The 18,857-nt window shown below is 38.7% G+C and overlaps 1 protein-coding gene across 1 annotated transcript in view; it reads right to left on the reverse strand.

Moving 5' to 3' along the window:
- Positions 1 to 18,857, reverse strand: part of LOC109038362 (uncharacterized) — a 378,939-nt gene that overhangs the window by 9,108 nt on the left and 350,974 nt on the right. The window contains exon 3 of the mRNA XM_019053400.2: positions 4,703 to 4,760. Within this exon, the coding sequence (XP_018908945.2) occupies positions 4,703 to 4,760 (58 nt within the window). The remainder of the gene's footprint in view (positions 1 to 4,702; positions 4,761 to 18,857) is intronic.

Genomic DNA, 18,857 nt, shown 5'->3' on the forward strand with positions numbered 1-18,857 from the left:
GGTCAGAAATTGGCAGAAGAGGGCGGCCTTTTTACTTGCAAGCACTGTCTTCACTGGCTCTCTGGAGGAATATTGTCACTTACTGCTGTCTTGCCTGAAACTACGTCATTGTTTGCACACTTGCGGCTTTCTCGTATGTCTTGTCTTCAAATAATTAAGATGAATTGTGCTATTTTAGCTATTTCAGTGATTTTATCTATAAGAGATTAGATGAATTTTGAAGGAAACTCGATTGTGAAAATTTGATTTTTACTGCTCTCCTCGCTATCACGGCAGAATTGTACGTATACAGAGAGACTGATGAACATTTCTAGCTGAAAAAATTGATTATTTTTCCGATTCATCATAAAAATTAGCAACTTCTGGTTTAAATGATGGCGTCATCAACGTGCTAAAATCGCTACAGAGGGGGGGGGGGGAGCGAAACAAACGGGAGCTCTTTTGATGGCAATTGAATGAAATTGAGGCGTCTGCGATATGCTATAATCGAATTTCGACGTCAAAGTTTTTCTTTCTTTATTTTTTTAGTATAAAAAAAATTGAATTTATAACTTTTTTTCACTATTTTCCCGGAGAGCATAAAAAGTCGTAATGAAATGAAAAGGGGGACATCGTGACTTACAAAACTTCTACAACATTCTCATTCCGAGACTCGGTGAGGCACTCGGTACGGGTTTCGATGTAGTGCCGATCTTTTTCGATACTTGAATACTCGGCGTGATTTAAACATTTTATTTTGTAGTACGAACGGATTGCGGATTGACGCACGAGTCGTTCAGACAGTGCGCTATTGAAAAAAGCAAAAAATTAAAGCAGCGGAAGGGGTAAAAAAGCGCACGGGTCTACTTACCATTTGAAACAAGTTTATCATTTAACCGAACCGCGATCACGTTTTAACAATACGTAAAAACGGAACTGCAACAAAAAGCTAGTGGCGTGCGCCAGATTTTTGCCACCGCCTTCGGCAACCCACCCCTCGTAATTGCAATTTTTTTTTTTTAAATTTTATTTTTATTATTAGCTGTGCGGAAGTTTATAAAGAAGCGCACGGGTCATACTACCATTTTGAAAACTTATATTTAAGTATATAAAAATCTTTATTTAACCGTCCGCGATCGTTGTTTTCTATACGAAAGAACGTAACTAAATTCTAGTGTTGCCAAATTTACCCTCGAAAATTGTATTTTTACCGTGAGAATGTTGGGTAATATGAACTGTAAATCTGACTGATTTTTCTTCAGATCTAATGGAAACATGAGACAAATTTTGGACAAAAATTGCACAAGTACATCCTTGAAAAACTTGGATTGTTACAGTCAATTTTGCGACCTTGGAATAGAGTAACGTTCCTCCGTCCGAAAAACGACGAATTATAGGGTCAAAATGTTTTAGGTATAATAAGTTATTTTATACTAAATATACTGAAAAAAAGATTGGTAGAATTTACCATTCCTCCACGCTGTATTTCACACAGCGTGAGGGAATGGTAAATTCTACCGATCTTCAAGCCAATTCTGCCAGAGGAATGGTTACCTGTACCCGTAAATAGTAACGTTTACCTTTCTTCTGGCAGAATTGACTCTGAATTGACGCTGTGTGAAATACAGCGTGAAGGAATGGTAAATTCTAGCAATCTTTTTTTCCAGTGTATTCATACGTAAAGGGGAAGAATGGCTACCTCAATCTTTCTTTATATAAAAAAAAACTGTACCACTTTTTGATCCAAGTGCGAGCAAATAAAAGTCTCAAGCCTGCGATGAAAGGAGGGAAAGATACTTTCGGTAGTTGAATCCAAATATGACGCGGTTCATAGTTGTAATGAAAAAGAATAAAAAAAAACATGCGTGAAAGAGCAACCAAGGCTGAAAATTTTCAGATTTTTACAAGAGCGAGACGCTCGGAGTCCTGACAACCCTATTTTTAAATTGAATACCTTTACATGTCACAGCTGAGTGACAGCAACCTAAAGGTCGTATAAAACTGGTTTTCTGAGAAATTGACGCTGTGTGAAATACAGCGTGAAGGAATGGTAAATTCTACCAATCTTTTTTTCAGTGTAGTAAGGTAATTCGTAATGGCTTTTCAATGAAGCACAGTCATCCAGCTAGTTCTTGGGACAGCTAAATTTAATGCGCTAAACGCGTATGACCACACTTTGTTAATCATGCACTTAATTCCAATTACAGAGATCAGTTAATGGAATCGGAGGAGAATCCGTTGCGTGGTTGAACATCATTACACCCAGGACTCATCAGTGATACGATTCGAACGCACGCGATATCCTGTTGAATACTACGAACAGTTTAGCAAGCTACCCCGTTTTTTTCATGCGTCGAATTTTTCGCTACTTTCCTCCTTACTTATACGACTGTTCGCAGGACAGAGGCCCGTGGTAAAAAATAAATTAAAATTGGATTGTTGATATCAGAGAAATTTTATAAATATCACGGGGCAAAAAAAGAGAAAAAGAAATAATAATAAAAACCCCAACAACGTTCAATGACGAACAAAACTTGAGTGGTGACAGTTTGAATTTTGAAGTTCAGAAAAATTAATTTCGTGGTAAGAGCAATTTAAAATTCTGATCTCATGTTTATTGTATGAAATTGGACCTAGCATGACCTAGCAGAAAGAAACCAAGCCACATCAAACCAAATTTAACGCCAAATTTAACTGGTCTGTTTAATTTTTAACAAGAGAACGTTTGTGCGGATTCCTTGCGCGGTAACGAAAGTTTTTCTCGGAAGTTCAAAATCCAATTTCTGGACCCATGACACGCACGAAAAAGAAAGAAACCCAACCTACTAAAAGGTTTTGTAGACGTAACTCGTTGTTTTTAGACATTTTCGAAGCTATAAAGACCAGAATTGACGAGAGTAAATTTTGCAATGCCGTTGTGTTGATTTCATCCCACCGAATTCCAATGGGGTTACGAAAAAAAGTGCTACCTGAAAAAAGGACCTCAATTCAAAAGTGGAAATATAGTTCAGTATCTAACCAATTTTTGCCGAGAAATATAAGGTGAGAATTAGTTGCCTGTGATACAGAATCAAATTTAACGGCTCAAACTCATGTTCAAGTAAAAATGATTAAATAATTATCGACTCCAAAAAACAGTTGAAATTTTTTTTATCGTAACCATGCTACACGTGATCATGTAAGTGATATATTATGCAGATCCTATTGATACAAAATTACTAAAATTTTAAAGCTCTTGACGCAAGTAAATTTAAAAATTTGAGGTAAAGTCATTGTCTCCGGCGCAAAAAGATAGGTTGCTGATCGGCGCGGCGTAATCAATTAACTAATTGTTACAAATGAGAGCAACTGTTACCAACTTCAGAGTTTATGACGTCAATTGAGCGTTGAGATAGAAAATTACGTGATACAACTGTTTCTAACTAAGAATCAAATTGCATAATTACAGAATTGCAGGATGACTGAGATTTCTCTGGATTTCTCTGGAGATTCGCGGTCCCTGTTGGTGTAGAGTTGTCGTCAACAAGCGGGCAACATGACATCAATTCGGTCGAAGGAACCACCATAGTGCCAGCTTATCACCAATTTGTTTTTTCACCAACATGTTATTAAAACGTCGCAAAAACCGTGTCGGTTGCGACATTGCATCAACATATTAACATGTTGTTATATTAGTAATGCATGATAACATATTGGTGTCAAATCTACGTATTCGTTGTCATGGTATATGATAGCGATATGATATGATACTAATCAAATCGCCAGCAAGTTAGTTCTGTAAATTGACTAAAACTGCCCTAGTTTTACATACACTATGATACATATTTGTTTGACATATAACCTTAAATGCATTAATGAAGTGCAAAGATACCACATGACGTGATACAACTAGATCAACTTCTGGGTAACTAAAATTGCATAGCCATACTGTGTTGAAGGATAACTGAGTTTTTTACCAGGTTCAAGGTTGTCACAATAGTGAATGTATTATACACCACAAAATGTTGCACGTATGTCGACCCGTGTTGCACTATACATCACAAAGCCACGCACCACAAACATATTGACTCCTCGGTAGCTTAAATTGCATAACCGTGACATTGAAGGAAAACTTAGTTTCTCTCTTGAAATTCTACACCCTTAGAGCAGGTCACAGTGTGAAAAAAGTGTGCAACTGGTAACTTGACTCTCGAAAAATTTTATCAAGTTTCAACATAAGTTTTAGGATAGGATGAGCATAAATCCTAATGGAAATTATAATGATGAAAAAAAGTTGGGATCATAAAGCCACCAATTCAATTTTCTTTTCCAAAAAGAGACATTGAAATAGGCTTATGGAATTTCTTGGTCTAATTATCCTGATCCTGAGATTTTAAGCTTTACCTCAAAAATTTTATCACTCAAAAAAAAAAAATTAGTTTCTGCGGATTAAGTTAGAAAAAGTGACTTTTTGCCTTTCTGAGTAATCTATCACAAATGCTCACGTATTTTATATGTTCTCTCTGGTTGGATGAGTAAAAAGGTAGGAATGGTAAGGCAGAGGCGGATCCAGCAATTTGGTAACATCGGATTGCCTCCTTTAAACCCATGCTAAATAATCGATTCTTGTCGGAGCACCTAGCCCCTCCAAAAGTCGATATCATTTCCATAAGTTTAAACGAAGAAAAGACAATGTTGCCAATTTACTGGATCCGCAAATGTGGTAAGGTAACGTGATACTTACTCCTTTCGTTGCAGTCAGCAGCGCAATCCCGAACGGTGCTTCCCTCGCTTACGTATTTCTGCAACAAACAACCAGACCGACACGTCAATATCAGGACCGTAAATAAAATTCCAGCTTCGCCTCCGTCGTATTTCATCCATTTCCACTCCAATCTAATGCATTTTAGTCGTCTGCTCCTACTCACACTGCCCCATTGCTTCCGTTTAAAAAAAAAAAAAATTGATGGAATGTTGCTAAATTTTTCAGAATGTCTGAAGAAGTCGTCAAATGAAAGTACAGCAATGTTTTTGGAACGCTTTTGAGACACAACTTTTACATAATATAAGTAGGCAAGTTACGTACGGCAAGGCAGCAAAGAACTAGGAATTGGATTGTATTTTGCAAAAAGGAACCAAAAGCATTCCAATGTCACTGAGATTGTGCGACTTTTTTTACCTCGCAAATATGAACTGATCGTCTAAACAAGTTCTATCTTTACTCCCATTGAACTATGAATTCAAGACGAAAATTGCCTTTATGTGTTTCATGATTTGCTTGATTTTGGTAATTTTTTGCAAGGAATGTAATTTGTTCAATTTTAGCAACAATTGAACGCTTTTGGGTTTTTTTTTTTTTTTTTTTTTTTTTTTTTTTTGCAAAATGATTTCCTATTATTCCTCTTTTTCCCTTTCGACATACTTTTTGACTATGACAATTGCCCTGAAACAAGTAAGAAATCATATGTTTTTGGTGTTTTTCCAGTACCGTGACGGTTCATGGTACGTATTATTTTTAAAGTTCAACATCAAAAGTAGTTAGTAGTAGTTAGTTTTTATTTTTAAAGTTCAACGTTATTATTTTTAAAGTTGCCTGTGTTACGTTTGTGTCCTTCCTTAGTTTTACTGCATTTACACGGGGAAAGAAAATGCTGACTTTGAGAATAAAATCATTCAGGCGGTCGAAACTTAGAATTTTCGAGCATCAAAAATTCGGTGTGCTGAAATTCCTCGAGTTTTCCCCTGTTTTCCGGTTGTCAAAAATCTTGAGGGTTTTTTTTACCGAAATCATTTTTTCTCATTTATTTCTTCTTTCCCTCTTTCCAAACTTCATTTTTATCGCACAAGTCCATTTTTTCTCTCTTTTCCATATGGACAGAATTAGTGTCCGAGAATTTTTGAGCTTGTAGAAAAATCGATTTTTCCCTCGAGACAATGCAATATCAAACAAGTTGGATTTTGCAATCGCTAGCGATAGCAATATTCGTCATGGGAACGTTAGCTTCTGGGATATGAAAATGTTAAGGTACAGTTCGTTTGTAGTATCTTCTGAATTGAAGGGGCTATGTAATTTTGTGTTGACATCTCTTTTTTAACATTTTTAATTATTTTCTTTGCATACAAGAAAGCTGTTATGTACCAATTATTTATTTTCGTTGGATTATATATGGTTTTCGGAAGTTAACGCATTTAAGTTTCAGGTTCGCTTTTTCGGCGTAAAGTATACATAAAGTGTCCCAAAAGCACCGGGACTTGTTCTGTAACTTCGAAAGTAAGATAGATACAGACATGATCTTTATCTCATTTTAAAGATCAACTCAATACCCATCGATTAAAACCAAGATCAGCTCAATCGGATAAAAATTAACCGAGTTATGGCAATTTGAAATCAGCGAGGAAAGTTTACGCCTACGGTTTTTAAGGAAGATTCTTCATCGCCGTAAATCGAAAAGTCGGCCGATAAAGTGATGCTTATTGTGTTTTTTTATTTTCGAGGTGTCATTTATCAACATTTTGTACCATCAAACACAACAGTTGACAGTGCGTATTATTGCAAAGTACTAAAGGAGTTGAGAATGCACATTTCCCGGAAACGGTCGCGGACTTGAAAGCTTCGTGGATACTCCATCAAGACAATGCGCGGCCTCACACATCGAGCTTAACACGTGAATTTATGAGTAAAAATGGAGTTGAAACAATCCCTCATCCCCCTTATAGCCCTGACTTGGCTCCATGTGATTTTTGGATGTTTCCTACGCTTAAAAAGGAGCTTCGCGGACGAAGATTCGTATCGAAGACAAAAATCCAGAATGCAATTCAAAACTTCTTCAACTCCATCCCAGAGGAAGAATTCACGAAAACAATGTTGGAAAAGTGGCAAGAGCGCATGAAAAAGTGCATCCGGTTTGATGGACGGTACTTTGAAAAGCAAAAGGAAGTTATGGAAGATTCGGAGGAAAGTGGATACGAATACTAACTTTTTGAATCCTGGTAAGCGAAAAATCTTCCTAAAAACCGTAGGGGTAAACTTTCCTCACTAATTTCAAATTGTCATAACTCGGTCAATTTTTATTCGATTGAGCTGATCTTGGTTTTAATCGATAGGTATTGAGTTGATCTTTAAAATGAGACCAAAATCATGTCTGTATCTATCTTACTTTTGAAGTTACAGAACAGGTCCCGGTACTTTTGGGACACCCTACGTATGATATTTTTACTCTACACATATGCCCGAATACGCATCATAAGGGACCTTTGTGCTTCCTAAGTTGCCAAGTATTAATTATTGTTAGATGATTGGTCTAAAACATTCAATACAACCAGTAAAAATTAACTGTCGTCTACGAGATTCGAACCCCCGCTCGCAACAAAAAGGATATGCATGAGGCGCTGACTTGGCGTCTCAAACAACCGAGCTATCTCGACGCCCATTCACGGTTGGAGAAAAGATAACAGTTAAGTGATCTCGGACGCTGAGCGGGGCTTCACAAAAGACGACCTTGACATCCGGCCACTGCTGTTAAGAGACAGCGGATTAAGCGCATTTCTCTGTGAGACATTGTTTGCCTATGCTTTCATGTGTCACAAGGTTCATCTCAGCTTGCATATGCTATCGCGGCAGTAAACTGAGGCAATATTTCTGTATTCATGGATTAAATCCATCAATCGAGTTCTGATTTTGGCTCATATATCCGTAACGGGTCCTCCAGAACAATTTTCCGCCTTGTACGATGGTTATAATTTCTTTATATCTATGTTTAAAATTTGAGGTGGGATAATGGCGGCTTCTCAAGAGCAACGAGGTAGGCGATCTTTTGCACCAACGAACAGAAAACTGATGGCGAAAAATAGCCAATGAAAACCTCCCAAAAAAAAAGAATTTGCCTAAAAACGGAACTTCGTGGTTCTGCGCAGATTTACCAGTCAGACACGACATCTCAAGGTGGAAAAAAACTCGCTGAAAGCGAATTTTACAAATCAACACAACTTGACGTAGAGACATGATTGGCTAAAAAATACAACGGTTTTTGATACATCGGAAAATCAACCAAAAATCGGAGACTGGGCGAAACGCTCAAGGTCGCAGAGGTATAGGGAATCCCATAGCGAAAGCAACGGATTGATTGTAATATCATGGGGAACTCCGTTCCCATGACAATAACGGGGGTGCTCTGAAATGAGTCCAATTCCGTTTACGATAATGAGACGTCAACAACTAAGGTACTCGAGGGGACCGTCTTCGCAGCGGACAAAACACAGGAGCCAACCGGATGAGCTCGATAATTTTGCCCCGCTGGAGCATTGAAAGCGTTTAAAATTATTGTTCAGACCATAAAAACCTTAGCGGGAACCGTCTCTACAGCCAATGAGCGAAAGTAATGTCTCTCCAAGGCAAAGAAAACTATTAATTTGCTCCCACAAAACTACCCCCGAGGATAATCATCCCTCCTTGCTCTTCATTAAAACTTCGCCACGTTTCAGCATCCACCCTGAAAGCATTACACGGAATAAAGGTCGCGTTCCCAAGCGTGAACATTCTGGTATAAAATCTGATGATAATTTTGATTAATCATTACGTGTTTTTTTTTTTCAAGAAATTTTTCTTTGATCGTCTTAGAATACAATTGTATTCAGATTTTGAAAAAATATTTATAGAATACAACCACGCACATAGAGTACAACCGTTCGCGACGGTCCACGGTTAAAAGGACCTGCGGGCTGATTTTTGAAATTGATAGACAAAGAAGACGTAGGTAAGGAGTATACGAGTGCATTCTACTTGGTTAAGTTTGCGCTGCCATTCTTATAGGTAGATTATTACAGAGAAATTGATGTCAATGAAGGTGTCCGAAAATTTCACTGAGTTTCTTTGTGTTGTCGATAATATTCCAGTGCAACACCTTTCCAAACAGATTCCACCAACAATTTTGTATTTTAAGAACTAAAATCGCTGCGTCGACAATTTCGAAACGTCGCATGGCGCTGGCGCTATGTGAAACTTCGACCGAAAGAGATGTACGACTTGTTGACATTAAATATGGCCGAAAATGTCAAACCAAATCGAAGGCTAAGGCAGTTTGAAGATAGCGGTTTAAAAAAATGCAGATTTAGAAAATATGAAATTATGGTCTGCCACGGTCAGAGCAAAAGTATGCCGAATTTCACACTGTTCGTTCTGTAATGGCGCAAAAATGAACTCAACTGGACGCACTCTATATTCCTCTGCACACTAGAAAGAATCGCCAGACGAAAATTTCACAATCATATTTTGCGACCAAACCCGACAATAATCATTTTACTGGTAACGACTTCTCTTCAGACTATCGTTTTTTTCCCGTGAACGATCACATTTCTTCGTTTCCCAGACAAGAGAAAGTAACTCCATTTCTATGTTGCACAATTATCACTTGTATATTCGTATATTAACCCGAGAACCGCTAGGCATTTTTCGTAGAAAATTTCACAAGTTTTACTACGGATTGTAGGCGAATTCAAACAGGAATTGCTCAGTCGCTTGGATGTGAAAAAAGAAAATGCAAGTAAATTTTGCAACCTTGAAACTGAGTAACGTTCTTCTCTCTGGGAAGCTATAACGACTTAAACGGTTCGGCACTCTGAGGCTCTTCGCCTATCTTTTCCTAGAATCTCCACGATTTATCACCTTCCTTTACCCATTGGTGGCCTCGGTGTAAACACAGGCGACCTCTATTGGTAAACAAATTAAAATTAATAGCTCGCAGAAATTGCTGAACGATTTGCATATTTTAAACCCGCTCAGCGAATATTATTTTGCCCGAAAACTTGCTGCACCAGCCAATTCGCAGCAAATTTCAGGGAGTTTTTTGACATTTTTGCGAGTCTTCTCTCCTCTTGGATTTAACTGAAATGTGACCGTCTGCGACAAAGGAAACTTCAGTTGACAAAAACTTAAATTGAATTATAGCTACCATTTATTGAATTAATCTTTTTCATTAGTCAATAATTCTAGATCACAATAGCCGTAGCATTATCTCATGGAGCACTATTGTGCTGACAATTTTGGGGCAGTCAAAGGCCAAAAAGTCGCTATCACCATAGCTATGACGATCGGAAGCTTGCAGTTCAAAAATCGTGGATTTTTTTCATTTTCAAATTCCCTGATTTTTCCAGAACTCTTTTGCTAATACCTCACTCACCTAGGTTTGAATTCCCTTAACAAATCCATTGATTAGAGTTTGCAAGATACTGGCGAATTTTTGCGAATGAGGATTGCTATAGACCAATTACTCAGCTCCTCAGTCATGAGTCCCGTGTGTAGCACCGGTTAAGCTCGTGGCGATTCTGAGAAATTCCGAAGAACGTTACACAGGGAAGATACAGTTGGTCTAAAATGACCGCGTTAGCAGAAGGAACCAAGCCACATGAGCTATTGCCAAATTTATTGGGCACTTCAATTTTGTACATAAAAACGGTTTTGCAGATTTTTTTTGCAAATTTAAGTGAATTTGTGCATATTACGAAGCAAATTCTTTACAATTTTCAAAGGAATCCTGAGAAACACTCTCTGTAAAAAGTTAAATTTCCCAGTTAAATTTGGCATTACCTGATGTCAGTGATTCCATTTCCCGGAACTAGTACCGAATTTCGGAACTTTTGAGATTTCTCTGAATGTTTCCGGAAATTTTGTAATTACCAAAAGTTCCGGATCTTATGCATTTTCCGGATCTTCTGAAAAAGCTTAAAAGCATCCCGGAACTTTTGACGGTCATAGAATGGAAGAAATTGGAACAAAAAAGTTCCGAATCCCGGAACTTTTGACGGACTTGGAATGGAAGCTTGGCTGATGTGGCTTGGTTCGTTTCTGCTAAACGCGGTCCAAATATAGTTCACCTGTTTCTAATGCACCCCTGGTCTTGACCAACCGCACTACTACAGCGGACACGCGAAACTCCATCAGAGTTTATCCGCGGACACTGATTTGGGCCGACGGGCACTTGGAAAAGGGGTTAAAACTGTCATTGGGACGCGACAGGGTGCCGTGGTCGCCGTTGATAGGCGCTTGTTTAAATGTTTAACCGCAGGGACAGGGCTTTTTGAGCGTGTTGGGCCCGGCTTCCAGGTGCAGGGTCGAAAACCGCGGGACAGGGCTATCTCATATTGATTCAAAAGAGCAACAATAATTTATGCCCTGTCTGATGAGTCTAATTCGTTTCCATGTTATCAGATGTTAACCCGGACGAGGAGCCGAACAGAAACCGCGCGACTCGAAGGACGATCCTGATGCAGGTCTGCGGTTTTAGCCCGGCGCAGCCGAGGGGATGGGGTTGTTGTCAGTCGAGAGGCTGCGTCGCACCGTGGGTGGCTTTCAGCTTTTAACGACAGGATTTCAAACTGAAAAAAAGTTCGGTCACATGAACCAAAGTTCGGCGTTCTATATCATCCCTACTAATTGGGTTTGTCAGTATCATTAATTCGGTTTGTCAAATCATCTATTCGGTTTCACCGAAAAAAAAGTGAAGTTGATTTAACATTCTAGACGTGAAAAAAGTGTGCGAAAACTTATAAAATGTTCAATTACCCGCCACATTAGTTATTTTAGCAATGCCAAGATGTAACACCTACCGCCGTGGCGCGTAATTCAGCATTTTATAAGTTTTCGCACACTTTCTACCATCTAGAATGTTAAATCAACTTCACTCTTTTTTCGGTGTTGTCAATATCATCAATTTGGTTTGTCAATCATCAATTCGGTTTGTCAAATCATCTATTCGGTTTGTCAACCCGAAATTTCAGTTCTTGAAACCGAACATCAACGGTAAAGCGAACTTATGCCGGAATCACAGGCTGAATTTGGCAGCTTAATATGGAAGTTAACAGTCAGCCCCCGACAGCTAAAATTTCGCAAATTTGAGTTATTTTCATCCAGATGAGTGTCCAAAATTCGCGTGATGCGCGAAATTCAGGCATCGGGCCGATGACCTCCATATTCAAGCCAAATTCAGCTTGTGATTGTGGCATGACGAACAAATTTCGGTCTTTAGAAGTTACACGAGCGAAAGCTCAATTTTACAAACCGAATATTTGGTATGATATGGAACACCGAAAGTTTGGTTCTTATAACAGAACTTTTTTTCTCAGTGCATCGAATTCGGCAGGGAGACATCCTTGGTGATTTGGTTCTGGATGAATGAAGCGAAGAAGAATGTAATTCTAGCCAAAATTTACATAGGACTCGTGACAAAGTGTTCTCACGACACAAAAAAGTCCAAGGATACCGAGTCATTATGATCTGAAGTGGAAATTTTTACATACTTGAAAGCTAGAAATGCTAGAAAAAGAGAGTTTAATGACCGTTTGCAGGAAAGAGGACCTCAGTCTTGTAGAAATTTTATTGAATTTGTTGCCAAGAAAATATATCAAGAAGAAGTCGCGCAAATCGAGAGAAATCTGCCTGGTTTGAGCGATTTTATTCCTTGATTTTCAGACAAAAATATTCCTCCTTAATTCAAGTTGCGGTTTTTTCGTGATGCTTGTAGCTGCGGGCAACCTGAAATTGAGGAGAAAAAATCACGAAAATTCTGAGCGTAAAAATGTTTGCTTTCAGGAGAAAAAATGGTTCATTATTTTAGCCTTTTCGTGTAAAAAACAGTGTGCTAAGAGTATGCTTCGAATAATGCGTGCAAATTCGTAAAACTGAGCTTTTTTTACTCAAGCTTTTTGTGGTTCATGGAAATAAAATTGCGCTCAAGCCTCGATGTATACTTATTTCGTGGTTGATTTAGAACTTGGTTTGGCAAAATGCAAGCAATTTAAAAAAAACGCCCAATCTTCCAATATCATTCAACGGTGAATGAAATTCGATCGCGAAAATTCGCTTTATCAAAGCTAGCCATCAAAATATCAAGGTCACGTGTTTTGATTGGCCTATTCGATAACTTGGACCAATCACAGCACTCGACCTTGACAATTTGATGGAGTATTTTGATAGTGTGACACAACTACATCGTTAGTGCAGGTTCTGAAATCTTTTGTCTCTGATACCCATTGTGGGAAGTTCTCCGAAAATGAATAAATTGTCCCAAAGTCGATTTGCACCTACTTGGCGGCGAGAGCAGCCTTGTTTTTGCTGCATAGGCTGAAAACAACTGCAGTTAACAACGAAACCACACGTGAACACAGGCAAGGCAGAGAAGGGATGGGAGCAGGGTTCGCACTAATTTTTGTCTCAGGCTTTGCTGCCAAGTGGGCTTCCACGAAATAATTAACGAGGCTATTGCAATAAAGGCACGGCTGATTAAATAATAGGAAGAGCACTTGTTTCACAGGAATTTTCCCGGACATTTTTAACCACGTTAAGCCACAAAAAACGAGTCCACAGTTGTTTACTTTCAGGTTCCATTTGAACATGCAAAAAAGCCAACGTGGCGTCAATAATTATCCGTTTCGATACCTGGGAAGCCGGATTGGTTCGTTTGCCACGATTCTCGGTTTATTCAGACGTGTTCAATGTATGACTGTGTAAACCATGAATCGCAGCAGAAATACCCACCTAGCTGTCGCGCAATAGAAGTGGGACGAATATTTTTGGACGCCATTTTCGCTTTCTTAACGATGCGCGTTTAAAAGGAAGCTCAAATTATGCTACTTTGAGCTTCTTCGTGGCTCAATATTGTTCAAAATTCCGAGAAAATTCCTTTAAATACACTGCACTCTCTACTTTTCATAAATGTAAGAATTATAAATTACTGGATACGCTCATTGAATGATATCCTAAGGAGTTCCTCTTAACAATGAGGAATACGTTTCATTGTTTGGATCGAAAGGTCCAGTCACACGATCAAATTGAGCCATCAAATTGGGCCTCTCATTGGTCGCATTCAGAATGCGACCGATCAATGCGATACGATCGATACCGGCTGTGACGTGGCACTAATAGCGTCTGTAGAAGAACCTTAATATTCTACTATGCTAAGGAAGAACACCGTATGAACAGTCAAGAATTGCCAAATTTCCCTCGGTAAAATGTCCGTTTGCGAGGAAAGTGATGAATATTTTCCCTTGAAATTATCAGGACTTTTTGGTGGAATTGCAAGCAAAATTATAGGTATGAGAAACTGGAAGAAAAATTTTCATAAGTTTACCAGGAATTTTGAGTTTATCAAAGGAAATTTGGCAACGCCTGAAGTTTCATACGGCGTTCTTCCTCAGTGCGGCAGTATTAGACTATGGACTTTCTATTCCTAGTTCAATGGATTATTCCGTTGAGACGTTGGGAGCTTACAGAAAAGACAGTACATGTATTACCCTTACAGTCGCACACAACTCGGACTTTTCATTGTGTGAAGGCAGTTGCCGTTTAGGCTGAAATTTCTCACGAGGGTCGGTTGTGAATAGTTGACATGGAAAGTCCATCAAGTTAAAACTTTCTCCCTGTCTCTTAAAATCTCCGCTGGACCGAGCCTAATGGTCGAACTTACAATTAGTCAAATCAATTGGAGCATTCCCATGTGTAGTATGCATGGACATTTTTGAAAAATGACGTATTTATAAAGCTCTAATATTCGAATTTTTCGGCGAGACGACAACTGCGGGAAGGGTTCTTGCGCGTCTGGTGTCTGGTCTAAACGCTGTTACCGCTTGACATTAATCATTGGGGGGCAAGATTCAACTCGGGGGAGGGAGGGGGGGCGGTCACGCTCGCGCGTCCACACCAAGCGCTGCACCGGAGAGTTGCTGGTTGCATACCTCACTAAGCATCCAGGAGCCACTTTGGACGCACTCAAGTTATTTCTTTGTTTTTATTTCGGCTTTTCCTCTGGAATTTATTGAGCGAGTATTGACTCTGACTTGAAAAAAACTGAAGTGAGACTTTTGGAGTGAATCAGGTGGAACCGCAAAAAGTAGTTATAAAATCACTTTATTTTCAGACAAGAATATCTACATCGGGTGAAAAATCTCACACGATCCATGGATCGAATTTGGATCCTGGGTATTATTATTAAACTCGACGGATTTGACCAGAATCATTCAATCATATTATCCGACGGTGCATTTTTACATACATAGGAGAATTAATACTAGAATTAATCTCCAAATTTCATGTTTCCTTATTATCCTATCTTTTAATTCTGTGTACTACCCTTTTGTGACCCCTACTTTTTAATTTTTTTTAAATTCTGTACTACACTATTTTGATCTCTCCTTTAAGGTGCTAAAGGCTCAGATGTTAAAAGCACCAAATAAACGTATCTACCAACCAACCAACCAACCAACCATTGAGCAGGTTTAAGCAATGTTATTTAAGCAATTTTTTGCAGATATAAGGGCATCGCGAAACTTTGCTCAAATGGATTATCACTGAGCAAGCGAGTCTTTCAAACGGGAGGGGTGAAACCACCTAAGTGGCCGTGGATATTTATACAGCCTTGGGTGGTTGGTGGTGGCTCCTTTTTTTTACCACCTGACGATGCTCTCGCGGCCGAATTTTTTTGTGCGCCCCTATCTAACAACGTTATCATTACTTAACCATACTGCAAAGGTGTTTTTCTAAAACTCTCAATGTAAATATATACATGGTTTGCTGAACGATATACTTGCCTGTTGCGTGAGTATACTCTATGGAGGAAAACAAATTCGAAAACAACATTCATTGCAAAATGTTGTTTTTAAGCGTGCCAGTAGGGCTCGCTTTTTGAAATCACTCGGATGTACCATAGTACAGCACACCGATCAACCAATGCTATTCAACGGGCCGTCCAAATATTTTTTTCCTCGGATCCGTTTTCTTGTATTTGAACCATTATACTGTCAAGCCCTGATGGTCTCTTACCAAAAAACCGACTGAATTGCTAATTGGGAACCCTTGAGAACATTTTCCTGTCAAAACCGTATTATTTCACTTGACAAAAACCTCATAGAAGCTTTCTTACGCTCGGAGGACTCAACTCTAGAACCTTCTTTCCCGCCAAAACTGTTTAGCCAATGAGCGTCTTGCACTGCAAGTGCAATCTGTGATGAGCCTCGTGACTCTTTATACCATGTACTAACCGTGGCCCCTGGATTACGGCGAGGAGAGGGTCGCCTCGTCGAACCTATTATCTTCCACGCCCGATTAACCATTCACCGTGACGCCAGGATCCACCAAATTTTCACAAAAATTGTTTTCCGTCTATTTAGCGAGTTTTTCCTTACTTTCCGTTAAAGTACAAATAAAAAGAGACCTCATTTGTAAAAATCGGCCGAATAGGAGAGAAGTTACAGTTCGAAATCCAAAGAGATTAACTCAACGCGATTTCGATGCACGGCAGTTCGCCCAAATCACGGTCGTGCGAAATGCCGCATATCAGCTTAGAATCAAGATAATTGGACGGAATCTTTAAAATCAATTTACATTCAACGTTCATGAATCAATATTTTCTCCCAAATTTAGCAAAAAGTACCAATTGATGCAAATAACAAAGACGTGAAAATAGTAGGTATGTGTCCAACATTTTAGTTATTCGGCACGCTTTTCCAACATATTCATGTTGGATTTTTCTGCTTGTTTTTTATTAAAAATGAAACGTTTGAGTGAACAAGGCAACATGATTTTATTTCAATCTACTCAACTATAGCATGCTATCACTCGTTATAAACCTAAAGCCCATATTTATGCACGCAGACTCGACAGTCACCGGTGCCTTGATGCCAAGGAAAAACGTCATATGACCTTTCGGACCTTGCCGAATATTACCCGATTAATATTAATTCTTGAAGATGGTTATAGATATTTTCTCCTGAAATTTTCAGGAACTTTAGATTAATTGCGAGTAAAATTCGCTGAAGAATTGGGAGGGAAATATTCAAAACTCCTTCGATAATTCCTCTGTAGGCTCATTTGGCATTTCTCCTTAGCATGGAAAAGTAAGCTTCTGGTATGACGTCTGCTAATTTTTTTATCGCGCGACTGTTATCAGTGCATGTGACACCGCCTTACTTCTTGAGCGCACAATCCACTTTAAATACGTGATTTTCCAGTGCAAACGCGTCTATTTCTGAGAATGACTCGTGGAAAAAATTTTCTCTTCATGCGACAGCGTTTCCAAATTGAAAATTTCAAACTCCCAAGGCCGGCCTAACTGGAGGCATGGTGTACGAAGCCGCAATCTGGGTTTGGATCTTTTGTGAAACCAGAAAATATTTATGCTAAAAATAATAATCCATGTGCAAATTAATTAAATTCACAGATCCTAATTTCACGGTTCCTTGATTATTTTATACACAGCTCATGTCAGCATGATCACGTCCACAGGGAGACAAATTTGCCAGCGCCCATAAGAACGCCTTTTTAATAATTTTCTCAACAGATTTATTTTTAAAACAACAGAACGGATATTTCAACGGTCCGAATGAAATTTTAATTGATACAACAAAAAATCCAAAGAGACAAGGGGAATTACAGTTGTCTCAAAGAAATATCCATGGTGGAATTTTTGGCAGGAAAGTACCTCCGAGCAATATAGTCAATGATAATTTACCTCCTCTTATTACTGTTAATCGATCGGTAAATTGTTTATTAGTAAAAGGGAAAGATAACCCTTCCGTTACTCCTAAATATGCACTGGAAAAAAAAACAAAAGTACATTGGATCTAAAGTCCAGACTCTTAAAAACATCGACAAGAAAAAATAATCTTGATTCGATCAGATTTAAGTTTAAATCAAGAACTAATAAGCCTCTTAATTTGAGCGGATTTCCTTTTGATTTAAGCTTAAATCTGATTTAATCAAGAGTCCTTTTTCTTGTCAATGTTTTCAAGAGTCTGGACTCTAGATCCAATGTGTTTTTTTTTTTCCAGTGTACGTTGAATTGAATTTTTGGTGAATTCCATTTCTATATTATAGCTCAAATGAAAATGATGGGTTCGCGAGTTGTGGGCGTTTTTTAATAACCCACCTACAGCAGTGGCGTGGCGTGACTTGCAATGTATCGATTGTAATGCCATTTAAACCTATGGTAAAGAATCGATTATTAAGGTGTTCGCTGTGAACACCCTGTTTATCGATACTTTTCCATGGTTTAAATGGCCGATCAATCGATTTATCGCAAAGCACGCCACACCACTGACCTACCGTACCCATAGCACGTGTTCCATTAAAATCTGAAACTTTTTTTTTTTGATAGTTTCGGCAGTGCAGAAAGAGCGGAAAAATCCAGCAACTAAAAAAATCACTTCAAAATCTAAAATTGGATGGGTGTGCAGTCTAGAGGGATCCAGAAGGACACATTATTCACAGCGGGGAATGAGCGTTTCGATACCAGTGGCGATTGGCGAAGGAGTCCACATCCAAGCTTTTGAGAAATTTCATGACGCTGATTTTCACGTTTTCGCACTTCGTCCGAATCAAACCTCACATACATGACCTTACCTCATTTGCCGATGTGAAGAATCTGTGCTTCGATATATGAAAATTATGTTGAGAAAACTTAGGAAGGAGAAGCTGTTAAAATGGTATCACCATATTCTTTAAATCGCTGATCTTTCGTTTCCTGTACCTTTTTTCCAAAATGTGGCGGGAAATTTTCCGGGAGGCTCCCACAATAATTGAGTTTTCTCGGCGAATAATGGCGCAAATTTTAAAATCTTTATACCCATATGTAACTTCTGTAATTTATCACCTCTAACCGTCAGACACGTAATTATGGACTGCTCTGCCCTCAGACATCTCCAATCACAGATCTACTCCCCTACAATCAACAGAGATGCAAACCACTTACATGCGATGAACCCAATGTTACCACCAAAATTCTGAAACTCTTCACCTCTCTTAATTTAAAAATCTAAATTTTCGTATATACTCCCATTTACAAAATTCTCTGTAAAGACGTTAATAGCCTGTGACGCTGAATGTCTTAAAATATACTAACTAACTAACTATATTG

This window comes from Bemisia tabaci, chromosome 8 (assembly GCF_918797505.1).
Source record: "Bemisia tabaci chromosome 8, PGI_BMITA_v3".
Classification (NCBI taxonomy): domain Eukaryota; kingdom Metazoa; phylum Arthropoda; class Insecta; order Hemiptera; family Aleyrodidae; genus Bemisia; species Bemisia tabaci.